Here is a 19,790-nt window from a genome sequence, read left to right on the forward strand (position 1 = left end):
GATACTGTGACCTCGGAAAGATCAGCTGAGTAGGTCAACTGATCGCGAGCTCGAGAAGGACGAGACGGGTGCCGCTCACAATCAACTGCTTCAAGCTATCAACACTGTGAGCAGCACCAAAATAATTTTATCTGCTCTGGACTATCGATGAAATAATCAGCGTCCATACGTCATATATCCATAATATCCATTACTGTACTGTCCACCATATCCGTATGGGTAGTTGCCGTATCCTGAAATGGAATAATCTGATTAGACAGGTTTCGATCTACAGCGGTTAAATACGCCAATGAACCCGGTTGAATGCATCATTCACGGCGATTATGGTTGAATTTCAAAGAAACGAACTCACCAGCATACGTGTTGTAACCGTATGGAACCATAGCACCCTTGTCGTAGTAGTTATTCATCATGTATGCGCCATGTTTTGCCGACAACGCCTTCTCTTCCTCCTTCTGTAATGAAAAACATAATGTGCAGACCACATCTACAGCAACGAGTTCGCCAACTTCTGCTTGCATTGCTTTTTACAGCGTCATGTATGATGAGAAACTGGTGTTCTACACTTGAGATGGTTCCATGTTTTCAACATTTTCAGGCTCATACGAATACTACCGGTTGGTCGACACTTTCGTAAAATTCCTGTACTTGTTTTATACGAAAGAATCTTTTTCAAGCTGAAAAAACGTATGGTTTTTTCCAACAATCTTCCTTATTTGTAAAATCTCGTTGAAAGATAAGCTTAAAATGAGGTGCAATGATAAATCAAAAATCTTGGGTCGTTGGTTTTCCACAAAGATCATTTTGGCGTGATGAATTTATCAAAATATCTTGTAGAAAAGCAAAAAACCAAGCTGAGAATTCTGTTGCAGGAAGATATTTTTTCATTTTTGTTTGCTAACAAAACTCTTTAAATTGATCAAGATCTAATGGAAAAAAGCAGGAAAAGTACAACTTTTCGCATGTTTCTCCGCAATCTATCAAATAAATGAGGACATGTTGAGTGTGTACAAAAGATATCTTCTGCACAAATTGTAGGATTTACAATTTTAGCAGCAGATACCCTTTCAAAAAAAAACATTCCTGAACAATGTCGAAAAAGTGGCTGAGATCGATGCGCAGATTCCAGTTCTATCGTTACTTTTCATCTACATCTAGCTACTTACAACTGAATCCAAGCCGTGTCCAGTAGGCTTTCAACGTTAATCGTTACCGGTGGTTGTTATCCTCACCAAATAAGGGAATCACATGCTCCATCCCTCAATTGGCTCACGTTGTGTGTGAGCGTGGATAAACATAACGTCAAGGCGGTCATCATGTTTGCTGTCGTAACCGTTGAATCGCGTTCGATCAGAACACCCCACTTTCCTTCCCCCTCCTCACCACCCTCTTTTCCCTCCCCCTCCTAAATTCTCCAAACGCGACATCAAACATAAGAGATCGGCACTCAGCAAACGTAATTCCCCGTCCAGAGCCTATATCAAACATGGACATTCAGATCGGTCGTTTCGCAGCCATTCCGTCATGAGAGTGGTTTATTGTAAGGAAAAAGCGAAATGCTCATACCAGACCTGGTACCGTTAAGGGCCCCCATTACTGTTGAACGATCTTTGCCTTCTGTACGTACGCTCTTCGGGATAAATTGCATTCGTACGAAGCGTATTCGTGTAAATGGATGTGTAGAACGAGGTAGTCGTCCGGATGAGGTTCGGGATTTTGCGACGCGATAAAGATCGGCATCGTTTCCACCACGGCGACGACAAGCCAGTCATTCCCACAATCGGGCATAACTACGTTAAAAAAGACATGACGATTCGCAACGGGAACATATAGCGCCACGGAGAACATTACCTTCGAAATAAGGCGTCAACTCACATCGGAGGCAACGATTCGAACTGGTATCGCCACCGTAGCCTCTTGCACGTTACGATGCAATATCGCGCGATTTACCGCCGACGCTCACGATCTACACCGAGTACAACCAAATGTCTTAGCAGTTGGTTGACTATAATCGCATCATCGTCATCCGGAGCGACGGCGCGTACAGAGAGAGATAGGCGCCGTTGGCCTGACCCTGAGTGAGACCAGGGTCAAGGAAGCCGCGAGGTGATAGCATCGCAGCGAGCGCACAATTGCGGGCCACCTTGCGAGGAGCGCGCATTCCACTGGAAACGTTAAGACATCATATCCGAAACAGTGTTCGCGATATCTTTGAGCTATCTCGTGCGCAACTGACCTACTACACTCGCATCGGACATTCCTGAATTTTTCGCGTGCCTCGTCGCTGCGCGGTTACGCAATGCAAAGGGAAAATCGGGTCGCTCCAGAAATGTATCAGGATGATACGTAAGGGCAGAAATTGCCTGGATACCACTGTAGGCTGGTAAAGAGATCTGATTGCAAGCTATTTTCAGGATAAAAGCAAAAACCTTCGCCTCAACCACAAGCTATTTTTTCGATGTAGGAATCGAGTTATTGTCGGATGTAAGGATATGTTGCTGATCTAAATTCAATTGATTTTCTTAAATGAAAGAAATCCCACTGATTCTAATCAGAATTTGCTGAGTCATTAAAAGTAAATGGTAGGTAGAAGATTATTTGCAAAATTCCATCATCTTTCCAGTTCTATCACTAATTAATACTAGCTGATTTCATTAATTTAAAATTAGTTCAATTTATTTTATCGTTCTTAAAAACGCTCTGAGTATTCGGATACTATCGTTGTGAATTCCTCAAAAATCCTATACTTCAAAAATCAGAAAATGTGAAAAGAACAGAAAAGAGGAAAATAAAAATCCTATTAACCACAGAAACGATTTTTTTCATGAAATATCATAGCTTAAGCAGGTTTAAAACTACAGATTAAGCTTTCAACAGTGCTAGAGGCCGAGAATGTAGCACAATTTCAAGATTGAAGTGGAGAATCCTTGCAGGAATAATTGTAGGACTAATGATCCCGAAATAAAGTCAAAGTTTAAAGTTTCTGGCTTTAATTAATCCAGTTGAGATCCGCCCCACATTCACTTCAATTTAGAATCGTCTGAGGTTTACGAACTTGTAACTGGCCTATACAATGACTTGCGGTGGGCAGCCGATGATCAAGTCAGTGCTTTTCTCCTCAAAGATAAGTTTGGTACCAATTTATAGACCCCAGAGAGATGAAAGGCTTGGTGAGCACTAGGGCGGATTCGAGCCTCTGATCGATCGTGTAGAAAGCGGAACCTCTAACCGCTACTCTGCACCCGCCATGATCCCGAAATAACTAAAGCATTTCATCCTTTTTTTTTGAAGGAATGTGATAGTGGCTAAATTCTGAAAACTATCCCAAAGTCCGAGTCCGCCGAGTCGAATTCGAGAGAAACCTTCACTTTGAAGTGGAGAGCTAAAGATGTTAAACTTTTTTTTATCAAAGAATTCTCTCACCTTTAACCGACTAGCGGAGCAGATGAAAAACACGGAAGCGAAGAGTATGAAAAGGATTCCGACCCAGGCGACCACAAGTGACCATCCGAAGTTGAAGCGCGTTGTCGATTTGAGAATCTAAACATTGAAATGAGAGAAAAAAGAAATGAAAGGAAAATCACATTGACAAGGTCAGACACAAAGATCTATAACACAACAATAGAAAGTAACCCTCGTCGGCGATAATTCTCTCCGTATTCCTAGGAAAATCGCGCCTTAAAAAAATCGCCGCACACTAAGGTCCTACGTAGACAAAAAAAAATCGCTGTCCTCGAACGCTGCCCTTGAGCACCATTGTTGACGACCTCAATTTGAACGTCAGGTACCGATTGGTGTCCCGCCAACTGTTCATTTAATTCTCCGCTAAATTACCAGGTAAGACTAACGGGGCCATAATGGAATAGAACCTGACGCAGTGCTGCTATGGAGACAATTCAGATTTGAACCATCATTCAGCTGTGATATCTGTAATTATCGGGAACGACACTAGCGTTATCCCCTCGTTTTTCCCTCTATGACTTCAAGATTAGCCGTGTTCTTATGTGCGCATCGCTTCATCAAGTGGTCCAATGTTCGCTCGTTGTCCCGTTGAGGGCGAGACCGGTTTGTTTCCCTCAGCAGCTCGCGTATCCATCACGCAAGGCACCGTTCGCCGCGATTCGCATACCTTGCTTTTCCCTCTCATCTCACCGAGTACAGGAACAAACCGCCACCTGGATGACGGCGAAAAAAAAAACCACCCGAAACAAAAGATTTCCATGCAATGAAGGCGCCTACATCTCTCTAATCCGCATCGAGATGGCTACTTTGAGCAATAACCGGTTGCATTAAGACAGTAAGGCGCTACACGCACCGGTTCCCAGGATTTGTAGAAGGGCGCCATTTCAAGCACGGCTCGTTCGAGGTAGTTCACGTAGTGCCAGCACGCCATGGAGACAGCGAACAACAGAACTGAAATTAAAGAAAATATAGGAAAGCGAAGGACCAAGTGTGTCTGGAGAGAAATATGGAGATGTTAACTTTTCAACACTAAAAATCCTATTGCAGAATATCGCAAGGTTAATTCATTTTTCGTTTTCCACAAATAAACAAAGGATATCTGAGGATATCTCTGAAAATAAACAGTAGTTAATGTTCACCTGTAAGTAGTAGGCCAACGCCAGTGAACATGAAAGCTTTGCGGGATTGACGTGCACATCCAATTCCAGCAATTGCAAGGCATACAACTACGACGCCGAGACCTGTATGTACAACGTGGATGACTAATTCAATACCTCATAAACCTCAAATACCCCTCATTCAACTCGCTGACGCCATGATAATTTGCTTACGAACGGGCCTCATGTTTGGACTTAATTACACTCAAATCGATCACGAATGAAAAAAAAAAGAAGTGGTTTAGTGAATTGCTGAGATTTTGTTCGTGGAAATTGTCGGTTAAAACATCCAGACACCAGTCTTTACTTTAAGGATAGTATTTCGACGTTAGAAAAGTAATCCAATACTCCAAAACAAGTACACGATCACGCTACCACTACCGTACAATACAAAGAGAGTACGAGAAACCAGTGTCAACAACTGGATGCGCACGGTGAACGAGGTGACGTGAAGAACAGCGTGCATACATTCAGCAGCACGAACATACACGATACTAGGCATGAGAAAACCTAAGTATAGCAACTATTAGGCAGTGAATCGGCAGAAGAACGCACCGAGAACGTAGGTGGCCACGTTCGCTCTCATAAAATAGAGTCGCTGTGTCTGCTGCGAGGAGTAGTTCTCCTGAACGGCTTCAACCGGAAAGTAATCCGTGTTATCGATGCAAGGCGATCCATACTTTGAGAAACTGCCAATATCTGAACAAATAAACGATCGTTCGTTCAGGTGACCCTATGCTGGTGGTCAACCTATCCGGTTCCCCTGCACACGTTCGTTTTCTCCTCTCCAAATCCATTGCGATAACGCAAATAAGATCATATACACAAATGAAACGATCCGTAAACGTTTTGGAAAAAAAAAAGAATCAGCGATCGCGAAAAAATTTGCGAAAGGAAGAACCGTGAAAAGAAGGTGAGAAGAGCAAACTGACCGGATGGAACGGAATCAGGAAAACAAATCTGGAATAGGCCGTAGTTACGCGAGAAGTAGTTGACATTACGTACAAACGCGTCTTTTAGACGAACGTTAAGCTCTGGTTCACGATTGAACGCGTTGATCACTTCCCTTCGATTCACCTGAAAATAAATCGATATAGATCATACGTGAAAGTAAACTATACGTGTCTAGTGCTCTCCTTTCTCATAATTAGTGGAAAAATATTAAATAAAAAATAGAAAACAATGATATCCTTTGATCTTCCGTCTACAAATGAAAAAAAATGAATAGAAGATGTGATATGGTGATAATCCCTTCAGAAATTTTCCATTTGTTTACGGGTTGCACCTTCATCCTAAGGTGAAAACCCTGAATATTCCACAACAGAAACCTACTGTATTTTTTCTCAGTAGTTGAGAAGAAATTAGCGATCTAAGCCAACAAAGTATAGCTAGTAGCGGATAAAAAAAATCAGTTTATGTGTTTTGTGTTGGATTTTGCTCTGGGAGAGAAAACATGGACCCGATGAACATTTTGGCATTTTTCTGCCATCACAGAAGTTCCCGTACTTCGTAATAAAACAAAGAACATGAATTGACCCCAAAGTGCAGAATATTCTGGCACTTAGCGAAAGTCACTCAATTACCTCCCTGAAAGCATCGATGAATCGGAACAGTCGTAAAGATTGTTGTGAGGGGAGTGTGAATCTAACAAGTCAACTGACATTGGCGCATCATTCGATTTCACCTCAGTGTGGAGGACGGAGGCCCAAATAAACACGTTACAAAGTCTTACGAATACGTTCTTTGCTGAACTTGCTCGACTAAACACGGTGTTCAGTTCCGCGCAGAGACGTTCATGCCCAGCTTCTGCCCTCGTTCTGCATCAGCAACTTCCTCACCGCAGATGAAAACGCGTCTCCGATCTCGCCGCGCCTTATTTGATCGATCGAGGTCGTCGAATCGATCCACAGATGAGAGTAATGTCAAGGTGTGCGGCGACCACCGGTCGAACGCGTGACTCCTCAAGCACCACGGTAAAACAATGCCCGACTGACCTGCCAAGGGTCAACCAGCCAGCAATCCAAGCACTTCGGCGCCCTCTCCTTATCCGTCGACAGACGGGGGCAGAAGCGGTGCAGCTACCTGGTGGAGCTGTTTTTTCGGGCAGTTGTGCGCGAAAATACGTGGACTGTAGAGCTTGCGAGGAGCGCTATCAACCATCTACGCCCTCGTTGATTTCGGGAAAAAAGCAAAACAACGTTTTCGAGCGCTCTCCTTAGGCTAATCCGGGAGAACATGCAGCGAAGATAACACGAACAGATCCGGTCTTCTTCAACATCTCTTTGATTCCCTCCATAACTCCCTAGTTCTCCCAAAACCCGCCTTCTTACATGTTCTCAGCAGCATCACTCAAACCCACACGGCGGCATGGATAATTATACGGTATGCGTGGGATAAGACCAAGTATACTGTGGTAACGCATACATATTTGGCGAAGAAAAGAGGAGAAGAGAGGAGGAAGAAGGGCAGCTATTAGTCATCAATCGTATCTGATTGCATTCACACGTCTTTTTCAGGAATGGAAGAAGGTGGCATTTCAGCTGGGCGAACAGACGGAAATCCGTCAAAGAATGCGAAACGACGAGGTGCTTGCCAATAAGTCTCATACAAAAGACGAGTATAAAATTGGTAGTTGCTTAAAGAATAGCGTTCGAAATGCAAGGGAAGACGTCGGGTAAAAATTGAGAGTATACGAAATGTGAGAGAGGACGGAAAAGAACAGAAGACGAAGGAAAAAACACGAATTTGAGAGTTCGTAGCCGACTCGGTTCGGCTCCGCTTACCTGATACTCAGTCCAGTTATCGGTGAGAGCAGCAGCAAGTACCAGAGCCAGGCCGATGATGCCAAAAACGCTGGACAACGAGAGTAAGATCGTCGAAGACCACATGCTTGAGGGCGCGCGCAGCACTGGCCGAGCAGACTGGCCACGCCTACCACCGGGGTGCGCGCTGGGAACAGATACACCGGGAGGTCGCATACAGACATACTGGACGAAGACTATATGGCTCGAAGCCGATCGAGATCCATACTCGGAGTTCACAACAGTACGAATCGGCAAGTTCCCCTCGCACGAAGAGTTCACTAACTCAAACTCGTGATCGTTTACACGCAAAGGAAGTACGATTCTCCACAAACTCCCCAAAACATCGAACACCTCCTCTCGCTTGCTACCTTATGAGGCCGACCTCGTTCGGAATTAAATTACGCGTACATCTTCCAAAGTTTAACCGATGTTTTTAAGGATCGTAACGCATTCGAGTTTCCATCTGACCAGGTCGGATATAATTGAACAAAAGCGAAAATGAATTCCCAAGAATACAAATCAATAGTTAGTTTCAAAGCAGGACACTTTCGTATCTGATGGGTATTGGAGGTTTTCGATCGCCAAAAAATGTCATTTCGTTTTCCGTCACCTCATTTTCCCGTTATGTAGAACACCTGCGCCAATTGAACGACAGTAATGTGTGGTGTGTGCGTGTGTGTGCTGTGACTGCACAGAACTTTGGAGGAGGTCATCAACGAACTTCAAAGATTGAACAGTTGAATTCACGAACAAAGTGCAAATAACTAAATTCTGCCCAGAAATTATGTTAACCTTGAAGAAAAAAAAACCGCTTCAAAACGCCATTCTAATATGATAAATCGCGTTAAATGTGACAAATAGAGTCTTCTAACTTGTTTTTGAGGCACCTGCAATGCGATACTATCTAACGCGGGAGTATACTATTGGAGTTTTTTTTTGACATTTGTGAGGTGTTGTGCATCCGAAATGAGGTTAGTTCTATTAGAAATTTCTTCTAGAACTCTTATTGTAATTCATTCGAGACTTTTTTTTTGTGTAACGAGATAGTAGGAGGCGAAGTTGTGTTTGCACTTTTTCAAAATTACAATCGCGAACATTCTTTTGGTTGTCCTTTTCGAGCGACAGTAACAGGTAATGATTCCGGTTATTCCCATCGAGGAGAGAACAAGGCGAAATAATTATTCGGGAGAAACTTTATAAATATTGGCCCATCACTCTTAGACATTCTGTGGATCGAGAACATTCATTCAAAAAAATAATATGATCATCTGTAATACTGGCTTTCGCAATTATAAGAAATTGTCTGAGGCGTGTCCAATCTGCTGTTTTCTTTTTTTTTAAATACGTTGACGTTTATTTTTCTTTCAAATACCTTTGAATTTTCTCCCTGCCTGTTCTTTCATTAATTCTCAACATTAAAAAAATGGAACGAAACTCCAGACGACTTTTCTTTCAAACTTAAGAAATCTGGCCTGTATCAAGGTTCCTATGTTTTTGCTCTATCGTTCTGTCCACTCATAGCATAGCATGCTTATGCGACAGAACGTTTTGCTTCTATCCCCCCATCCTCGCTTCTACAGTTTTAGAGTGCAACGTGGAGAGTACTTGTTGTAGACCATGGGATGTTCATCGTTTTTCCTTGATTTACGACCGGTATCCTAGCGGTGCTCATCATCGCTTCTAAGCTATTTTTTTTCCAGTGAAATATACGGTGTCTGATGAAGACGCTTCTGACGATGGTCTCATTATTCAAATGAGATAAAATTAAAATATTTCCCTTCCTTTCTATTTGTGATGCTATACATATCCCCTAACTCCGCGTCACTTTTCCGTATTTTTTTCTCGATAATTGAAGATAATTGACAAAATTGGCAATAACTGATAAATGATAAAAATAATTTTCTTCTAAACTTGCTTGAAATATGAACACAAACCAAGTGAGCACATGTTCTACTCTGTCAAAACCATTTTTCCCGATAGCATGTAATATTAGTATATTCTAATAATAATAATCTAATAACTTATTCTCGAAAAACCGAAATCTCAAAACACCGGAGAGGTTAGGGCGGTATTTTCAAGGAAGTAAAATCTAGATATTTTATGAATATGTTCCTAACGATTTCTACGTCCTAAATTTTTCAATCATTTTCGCACGTCCCTAATTTTTACCTCAAAAGCGAATACATTTTGGAGCGAGTTCGTTTCGTCATCGACAATTTGCCAATGTTGAGTTTCGATGCACATCACATGTGAATTTAACCTCTTGAATGTGACTCAAGTATTGCCTGTTTTGCAGTGATTACAATTTTCTTAAATGTGTGAATCAGTTGAGTGAACCGGATGGATTCACTAATTAAATGTAAAAAAGGTGGAATTTCTTCTGAACTGAATACATTTTCTTCAATATTACATCTTAGCATCCATTCATATTTTAAAAAAAGTAGTATTCCCCACGTTAGGAACATGCCGCTTCAAAAAAAGGTACATTTTCGGCTTGAAACCTTGGTATAAGTTACTTTCACCATTATATCTGTACGGTAGGAGGAAAAGTTTAGGTCAATGTAGCATTCATCCAAGAAATTCTCTTCGATAACGTCGATAAGGCTCCATTATGACACGTAAGGTTCGTAAGTAATGAATCATGCAACTTTTTATAGCCATTAGGTCGTTACTGTAACCATAGATTTTTAGACGTATGAAGGAACAGACGATTTTATGATAAAATAGATGGTAACAAAAGTAATTGAATAAGTATCTTCAAATAGTTAAATGCAAATTTATATCTTTTCAGACTTCTGGATACGAAATTCCTTAAGTGGTAAATGTAAAAGAAGGCCGAAAGAAGAGGTACGCAAGACTAGAAGAGCACATATGAAGAAATCACGAGAACTTCTCTTAAAAATACTCAAAATGTACGGAAGAAATGAATGCAGATTTAATTATTTATTTTTAAATAGTTAATGTATCCAGACAAACCTTGATTTTTTTTGTCGTCCTCTACTCTCCTTCCCAATCGGAAATGCTTAATAATGGACTTTAATGTGATATGACCCAGTATGTAGCAACACTTGGAGAAGTAAAATGAAACGACTGCGTTTGTCCAGTAATCGATGGATTTCAAGGAAGATTGAAGTGGTAATAGTAATAATAAGCAATTTTTAAACAAATCACAATAATTTCTGAGAATGCTATTACCGGAGATTTTACTAGCATTTTCATCGTTGCAACTGTAATATGAGTAGACATAGTGTGTTTAAGATAGGACGTCTAATTTGTATCTGTAATTTAAATGTGAAATTGAAGATATTGTGCTGTGAGTTCGAAATTACTACAAATTTGACTCATTCTTGCAGTCTTATGCAGGCGCCATGTAATAACTCCACTATATCCTAAAAAACCACTTTTACAATGTATTGCAGATGTTATATGAATGATCAACACTAAAAAAAAATATGTGATATTTCACCAGAATTTTTAGCGCATATGAAAATTACCGTGGTATTGTTTAAGGAGATAAAGTTACTACACGGAAATTATGACGCAGTTAAAATGGATCCATTGACAAGCATGTGAAAAGACTGCTTAACAACTCTGGAACATTTCGAAGAGAGAGATGCAGTGTGCTGAAGTTCCGGAGGTTCTCAGGATCTCTACCGTACCAGTATTCGCTCAAACCCGAATGAAAATCTAATCTAATCTATGAAATATTTAATCCTTCAAAGAAAGTATCTGATCCATGAACTCTAGTGATGGACGCTCTTGCGAATAGCACATATCTACTCGGAATTTATCCTAGACACAAAAACATTTGATACGCAGAACTTAATTTGCCATTGTTTTCTCAGCCAGATGCAAATCAGAAGAACTTGAACCGTTCCAACGTCCTCGATCCACGATTTTGAGAAGATAACGCTGTTGTAACAAGGAACACCCATGGACTTCTATTTCATTTTCCTTCTTTTTTCACGCTATTTAATCATGTACTGAAAATCCTGTTTTTTTCGCTCCATTTGATGCCCTCATTTTCTTTCCGCACTTCACTTTCCACGACCTTTTTTTCAGTTATAGACGATTCAATTGTTCGATGCGGCTTTCTTTTTGGATCTTTTTAAACTCTAAAGAAGAAACATCAAGATATGTTTGTTGTGTAAATGATAATGTAAAATATTTTATTTCGAATAGAGTTGCAGCATAATTTAAGAGCGAAAAGGCATTGAATTGTTATTTTCCATTACAAACTAGTTTTCCCAGGAAAATCGATAAGAATAGCTTGAAATAGGGTGATAATTCCAGCGACATTTCTATGTGTGGGTATGTATCATGGATTTTAGTTCGCAGGCATCACCTACCTTAGTTAGGCTCGTTCAATCCTAAACATACAAAAAGTATTTCACATGTTTTCCTTACAGAACCCACCTATGCCCCACGTGCCAACGGCGCAGTTCATCTTCGGCTTTAATTACCGCCAGATCAATTTATATAAAAGAGCAATAAGTAAACATAATTGTAGTTGGCATTACGATCGCCGAACAATTTCAATGCCATCCTGCATTTAACGGAGCAACGTCCGCAAACGTTAAAAAGCACTATATGGAAATTTAGTCGTGCGATGTGTTGCAATCGCCCGCCAGTCATATCTTGGCTTTTTAAAGGACACCATACTACATCGGCATCCTTACCATAAAAGTCAAGGACAGATATCTTGAGAGATTAATCGGCGGACACACACGATATCAACATGGTTGCTGCCAGTTGGTTTGACATTGCACGTTACTGCAGTATTCGGGGGAAAATGTACAAAAAAACACATGAAGATTGACAGTATTCATCAAAAGTCATCAGACAGCCGGTGAACCATATGAAAATGCAAAAAGAGAGAGAGAAAAAAAAACATTAGAGAACAAGTAGACCTGTATAAGAAAGCTAAATGTTCAATGTGTTCAACCATAGCTACCCTCATAGATGAGTAATAGGAAAAACAAGCAAAGACATAGAATTCTTCATCCTGATCATCACAGCACAACTTTACGGTGAGCCTAATAAAAAAAAGAGTTCGGTGAAGAAAAGCAGATAGGCACATAGTTTCCTTTCAAGATAAAATGTTTTCAACGGGAACATCAAATGTCGAGGGGAGAAATGCAATAGTTGATTATGAAGTATTACCAGCGTTTAAAGAGTAACTCAATATCTCTATTAATGGATCCGTTGCCATCCTATAAACCCAATGAGATCATCTGCAGCACTGAAGATCTCATCAAACAAAATTCTTCCTAGGTCATCAGTGTTGTGATTGTATGGTTTTCAACCATTTTCATCTTGACGATCTCCACAGAAGAAGTCGTAGAAGTTACGGCACATCCCTTTGCTAAAAATCGAATATATTTTCTCCATTTATTTACACATTTATGCAATCTTGGCAAGAAATCCAACAAAACTGCGGAGATTTCTCGATTATTCACAAAAATATTTATAAACTAAACGTAGCACTAACATGGTATGAAATAGTTTACTAGTATGAAGTCGCAGAAAAGATCTAAAAAAATTCCCTTTGAAGGTAATTTTCCTTGGAATCGCCTTGCAGCATTTCTTAGTTACATTGTTGAAAAACTCCGGGTACCGAAGTCATCGTCATCAAAGACAATTAAGTTATTATGAGGTAAAGGACTGCAAAAAAAAAATAAGACAAGCGCTCTTTCGTATGTGTGTATTTGGGAAGGGTTTCATATGTCAAAACAACGTCGATGCATCATACTCACATCCTAAAAAAGAGGAAACTGACAAAACATACTTGTAAGGACTTCGAATATCGAGTTGATTGGTGCCAACTTGAAAATTCGAGTATCGATGGATGTTTAGACGTTCATTTGTGGTAACTTCCATCAGAATTTGATACAGTTGCATAACAGCCATCGTTGTTGACCATCTTCAAGAAGAAAAGCTTCTATATTTTCAGTAGGGTGAGGAAAAAGATGCGAAACTTCTAAAACTCACCCGCATACCGCAGCACCGACTATGAAAGCAAATATCAACCAGTGATCGCACATCATCACATCTTCTAACGTGTGTGGTCCACATATATCCCGCCAGTCTATAATAGTACAATTGCACCGTTCTGGATACCAGTCAGACGACATCATCACCAACGATCGACCCACACAGTATAACGGCCGAACAAAATAGTGCTGTTGAGACAGCTATTATCAGGAGATAACAAATAAAGCTGCGGTGATTGTTGGCGGCAATGCAGTTATTCACCTAAAAGACAAATCATTATTATTTACAATACTATATATCTACAAGAAGGAAGAAATTCCAGAAAATGTCTCAAAAGTGAGTTGTGGTCCTTTCAAAAGAAGATGGAAAAGCCAGAAATCGTTTTTGGTTATCAGAAAATTTTAAACAAAATAGCCAAAGATTATGGATCTATTAGCAAAGACAAGTAAAAAAGGAATAAATAGTAAATGAAATTCAAACCCATGGACAATGATGATCAAATCTCGCAACACAACGATCGCAGTATCGGCAATGTTTCGACCTTAAACATAAAATTGTAAAAATTCATGTATTGATGTAGTAAATGATACGAAATCTAAATTTCAGTTGATGCCTTTAAAAACAAATCTCTAAGCTGTCACCTGGCTGGTTTCATTAGGAGACATGTCGGACAAAATGCTACAGATGGACATTTACCCTCACTAATATTTATAATAGTTTTGCACCTGAAAAATCAGAAAAAAAACATTACTATTTAATGGAGGCAAAACGTAAGGCATTTGCGTGAAAAGAGTGTGGAAGATAATTGGAAATAGGAACTGACCTCTCTTGATAATTAGTGCTAATATAACCCGGATCAGAATAAGACACCGTGAAGAATGTAAACGGTAGAATGAAAATCAGAAGTGAAAATGTAATTTGCATGTACCTAAACACTTATAGGTTATTTAAAAGAAGCTGAATAGCAAAAAAATACTTCAGTAGCTTAAAATGAGCGATAAAACTTGGTCTCTCTAAAATTTTAGCTCCTATCGGAAAAGAGGATTAAAATTAAAACGCGAATTATCGGAGAATATCGAAGCAACGCTTTTTGAAAAAAAATACTAGTAATACAATAAGAAAAAATAGAGAAACTACTCGCAACCTACCAAGTAGATATGGGTTGTAGGTAGAAAAACCAGGTGAGAATCAGTGTTACTTTCGTCGATGTTGCCACTGATGGAGGAATAGATTCCAACAGGTCAGTGTTGGAGAATTTTCTAGAATCGATCAACTTATGACCTGATCTCTTGAAGAATGAAACATACACATTTCACTCCTTGCTTTTTTTTTCCTTTTTTTAAAGACCACTAGGAATGTGTGAAGAGGGCACTCACAATGGGAAATATTTACAAATTATGGCAGTAAGCAGGAGGTAGGCGAGCTTGATTGAAAGTGAGGTATTCAGATGAAGGATCAGGCATATGCAGAAGTAGATGACAAATGGAACACACCAAAGGATTCGCCTTGAGGTCGTCTGAAGTAGATTCCATAAACTACAGTACAAGATGTTACAAGAGGAAAAAAAATCCGACCTTGTCCTCGGTGAGCTTTTGGCGCCATGTGGAGTTCATCAGGCCTTTTCTTCTGGCTGCCAACTCCATTCGCGAGATGAGTAGGGTGTCGCCGCGGCGAACTGCGATATCCAGAGCCGTCTCATTATCGCGATTCGTAGCTGACAAGTCGCAATCGGCTGAATATTTAACACTATAAAAAGAAAAGGAAGAGTAAGATATCCAGAGAGTACTAAAATTCGTTGCAAATGAACAAGGTAATAATTCTAGAAGATTTCATTCTGAAGTGTTTCTAGCCTCGGGTTCAGGAAAAAAATCTATGAAGGACTTGACTGCAACTCGCTAATGTGATGATAATAAAAAAAATCATTTGAAAAGAAGTTCTAGGTTGTTTTCTGATTCCATATTCTTGATTCGAGGTGTTAGGTAATGGAACATTCTTCGTATTAACTCCACAAGCTTTTTTTTACCTTTCAACAGAGTATTTACGGCAGTAACGTTCGCATTAGTAGCAGCCCAATGCAAAGGTGTGTTATGATAGGCAGCATCAGCCTTATTCACATCAGCACCAAGCGTAATCAGAAGTTGTAACGGGTCAACATGAGGACACTAAAAAGTAGTCGATTTTGGATTTTAGGAAAGAGACGGGAACAAGATTTCATCACAAAAATAAAGTATTTCCCTCACCTTTGCCGCTGCCCACATAGCCGGTGTAATTCTTGACTCATCAGGAGCATCAACAGATTGCCCTCGAGCAATAAGGTAACCGACTACTGGTGTGGCACCAAATTGAGCTGCCACATGTAAGGGCGTGAATCCTGAAAACAACAAAGGAGAGTGTCCGATCCAATGTGTTTTCAGGAGGTATGTAGACGTAGGTTTGGATAATTACCTTCGACATCCCGTTTTTCAACCTGGGCACCGTTTGTCACCAAAAATGCCACCATAAGTACATGGCCTTGCCTCGCCGCCCAGTGCAGAGGTGTTGAAGCCAACACACCACCAACTGCATTCACATTTGCTCGCCTTCGTAGAAGCAACTCAGCAACCTGAATGTCCACAAAAAAATGTGTAATTTGCATCTCAAAAAAAAAACATATCCAAAGACTTTGACAGTACAAAACAAGTAGATGTGTTATTCATAAACCACTTACATGTAATCTATTATTAATAGCAGCCCAATGCAGAAGAGAACAATCATCAGAATCAGTCCAGTCAGGGGTTATAGCACCTACAACATAGTAATTTTTCAGGCTTGCACCTAGGATGAAGTTTTTTTTTATTTTCTTTGGAGCTTAAAAATCCCAGATCTCTACAACCAGCAAAAAAATCACAATATATTCGAAGATTCCGCCACGTCTCCGACTTAAAGAATTCCAACTTCTGTATGTATTTTGTCCGGATATGGATCAGAATTCTCAGCCTTCTTGCTTACATTTCCCAATCTGATTGCAAGTGATTCGTAAGAGAGTGAAATTGTGTCAAGTCAACCAGGTGATTCTCTTAACTGGATACTATTTCGTTTATAAGGAGCGTATCACGAAACTGACGTAGAGGGGATGAAGGATAACGACTTAAGTTTCTGGCGTTAATCAATCCGCTTGTGATCCGCCACCACGTTCACTTCAATTCAGAATCGTTTGAGGTTCACGAACGTGTAACTGACCTATACAATGACTTGCAGGGGCTAGCCGATGTGTTAAGTCAGTGTTTTTTATCCTCCCAGACAGGTCTTGTACCAATTTATCGACGCGTGAAGGATGAAAGGTTTTGGTTACCGCTAGGACGGATTCGAACCTCTGATCGACCGTGCAGACAGCTACACGTAGTGAGGACCCAGTTTAAAACATAGAATTCGGATTGTAAATCACGAGTATGAGCGTCGTCTCGCTAAATTTCGTCCCAACCGTCCCAACAAAGGGCGTGGGAACCGCCTTAGTTCCTACGAGGAGCGTTAAAAGGTGCCACCCTTGCGCACGCTCCGATTCCCTCAGCAGCTTATTCATTGGTTTTATTTGAATAGGCGGCTGAGGAGACCTCATTGGTCACCAACCGCTCGCTCGTGGATGCGGCGCGAGCGCAAAGGTGACGCGGTCCAACCTCATACCTCGTAGGAATGAACGCTCCGTTTTTAAAGGCATCATCCCAAGAATCTGTGGTGGTACGGGTTCCAGGCGGGTAAGGCCTATACGGGGTTGTAGAGTGTGGGAACAGGGCAGTCTCATTCATTTCTCCTTGTATCAATATAAACAGACGACCCGGAACAGCTTCTTACGACGGGTTCTGTTGCAGTGCGCAACCGTTGCACCCTGCCCCTCCTACGATTCGTCCGAATGGGTTTTCGACACTCTCTTCCCCATAATTTATGACCCCGTATAGGCATTACCCGCCTGAAATTCGTACCACCCAGACTCGTGAGGTGATGCCTTTAAGGACGGTTAAATGAAATTGGGCGGGGCCACGATCGTATTCATAATCTACGCAGCGAGTTCTATATTTTCCCTCACGTTTCCCAACTCCATCAGTTCCGTAATAAGCCGCCTTTAAGTTATAATAGCATGCGATGAACCGGAAGACTTTCGTTATGAATAATACCAATTAGGGCTTCTAAGACTAGAATACGTCTACTCTAATCCGATCAAAGAAATCCATAATATAAGAAATTGGATACCAGATACATGATTTCCAGACAGCAATCACTCAAACTATGTGTGCTCAGCTAATGAGGCTGCATACCTCTATATTCGAAACAGTGAATGCAGTCACTGCATTCATACACGTGTGGCTAACCTCGACTTATAGCTGCGTTTAACTTTTCGATAGCAATTATTATTTTCTGGAGAAGATCGATGTCTGCATAGAAATATTCAGCTTAGACCTCTACACGGAACCATCCATAAACGACATGGCGAAGTATTGAACGGAATAAGAACAGGAAAGTGAAATGAGCTAATGGACAGCTACACAAACAGACAGCGTGACGAAAACAAATCTTCTTTACAAACTGGATCGCGGAGATGGAGTCAACTAATTAAGTATATGTCGCTTGCTTTCTATGTGCGTAGTATTTTTCGTTTATTTCTCAGCAAAGCTTTTCATTTCAGCTTAAGACGCAAATTCGTGAACGTTGCGAGACAAAACTAGATCCAGCCAGAGAAACACTTGAGCGGTCCCGTGCACAAAGATCTGATTCAAAAGATGATAAATAAGATCATTAAAATAGGAAGATCAAAATCCCTTGTTCTGAGGTTTCTCTCCCTCAAGAAAGCGATCAATATGAGTAGTGAAAATCGTCCGCTTATGTACGTATCCTGACACTTACCGCTGTCAAGCAATTCTTGTAGTCTTTCGACATTCCCGTATTGTGCAGCTTCACGGGGATCCATAGTAGAGGTTAGTCACCCCGGTCTAGCCGATTGTCATAGGTTCCTTAAATCACATGAATCGTAAAAAAAAATGTTCACGGTACAATAATTTGACGAATTTGATATACGGGTTGTATATAATCTGCTTAACACATAGATACACGTATGTAGTCTAAATGTAGAGCGGAATATTTGAAAGGTGCATATTCCTGAATAATAGAAGAAAAGAGTTCATGGAAACAGCAACTTCCTATGGCTGTTGTAGACAGTGGGTGGCTTGATACATTCCGGTTCCCCGTTTTTCAATAAATGCGCAAAAGTCGAGAGGTTTTGCAGACAACGACAATCCGGGATACAAGCAACGCTGTAAAAGAGACTTCTTTCGAGGTAAAATCTTAAAATTGTAATGTTCGTTTTGAAAGTCCCATCTCTAAAGTTCACTTTCAAGCGTATAATCTTAATTTTTTCTCGTCGGTACGCAATCCACTTTTCGTCTCATCTGATGCACTTTTAAAATTTTAGGATAGTGAAATAAAAATCTGTATCCTAATTCGACTATAAAATCACCATACATCTTTGTATTTCCTTACGATGAGGCTTCGGGGATCAAATCCATATTTAGCTTAGTTCGAAAGTCAAAGATAAGATGAGAACGATGTAGTATAGCGTTAAAAACATTGTTTCTGTTTTCTTATAATGCATCAAATATTTGCACCTACACTTGTTTATAAAATACAGCATAATACGATATTAAAATTGTTTTGCAAAAATAGAAAAATTAACTACGAATTGTAATGCCGAAACCAGAATAACTTAAACTGATTTATTTGAACACGAACTATTCCGCTATTCTAGCGACTTAAAATAGAGTAAAACAAACAAGTGTTGGGAACGGATACTCAAATATGTGGAATAATCCGTCAACTGTACAGGAAAAGATGATAACAAATATAATTAGGCGATACTTTCACATATCTGACAGTATAGAAAAGAGAATCATGAAAAAGTTTCCGGTCGATTTTGTTGCACCGAAGCCAGTCAGCAATTCTAAATAGGAGCGTTCAGCGCGGTGCCTAACGTAGTGACTAAGTTCATTGTTCGAAGGCGGGCAACATTACGAAAATGACGATTACCAGTGAATGCGTGAACGGGGAAAAGCTGCCGACATCGTTATGCACGATACACATTAAGGTGATCCTTATCGAACGACCTCCAACGACAAGGATTTCCAGTTCGAGCCTCAGTGTAATGTTATACAGACAAGATAGCATGTGTACTGACATCTTGCGACACAAACACGAACACGAAGCATTGGAAGTGAGAGCTGGTTGTAGCTGAACATGATCTCGCCTACTTTTCTTTTGTTTTTGAAGACGCTGATAGTGGTTTGTGGCATTGAGGGTGAGAGTGATGAGCCTCTCGAATGTGCCTCACTTTAGACGTAAACGGTTACCA

The 19,790-nt window shown here is 40.4% G+C and overlaps 2 protein-coding genes across 2 annotated transcripts; both read right to left on the reverse strand.

The window, feature by feature from the left end:
- Positions 1–156: 156 nt before the first annotated feature.
- RB195_025968 (uncharacterized protein) lies at positions 157–7,507 on the reverse strand (the record flags this gene model as incomplete). Its single annotated transcript, XM_064214312.1, has 8 exons — positions 157–233; positions 353–455; positions 3,424–3,540; positions 4,316–4,413; positions 4,602–4,703; positions 5,175–5,318; positions 5,552–5,696; positions 7,403–7,507. 8 exons carry the CDS (start codon positions 7,505–7,507, stop codon positions 157–159), a joined length of 891 nt encoding a protein of 296 aa, XP_064070193.1.
- A 5,217-nt stretch (positions 7,508–12,724) lies between these two features.
- Positions 12,725–18,356, reverse strand: RB195_025969 (uncharacterized protein; the record flags this gene model as incomplete). Its single annotated transcript, XM_064214313.1, has 15 exons — positions 12,725–12,788; positions 13,212–13,346; positions 13,415–13,511; positions 13,579–13,678; positions 13,898–13,958; positions 14,059–14,142; positions 14,241–14,345; positions 14,566–14,676; positions 14,794–14,933; positions 14,992–15,149; positions 15,441–15,579; positions 15,658–15,788; positions 15,863–16,019; positions 16,125–16,201; positions 18,293–18,356. The coding sequence occupies 15 exons, from the start codon at positions 18,354–18,356 to the stop codon at positions 12,725–12,727; spliced, it is 1,623 nt and encodes a 540-aa protein (XP_064070194.1).
- Positions 18,357–19,790: the final 1,434 nt, after the last annotated feature.

This window comes from Necator americanus, chromosome X (genome assembly GCF_031761385.1).
Source record: "Necator americanus strain Aroian chromosome X, whole genome shotgun sequence".
In the NCBI taxonomy this organism is placed as follows: Eukaryota; Metazoa; Nematoda; class Chromadorea; order Rhabditida; family Ancylostomatidae; genus Necator; species Necator americanus.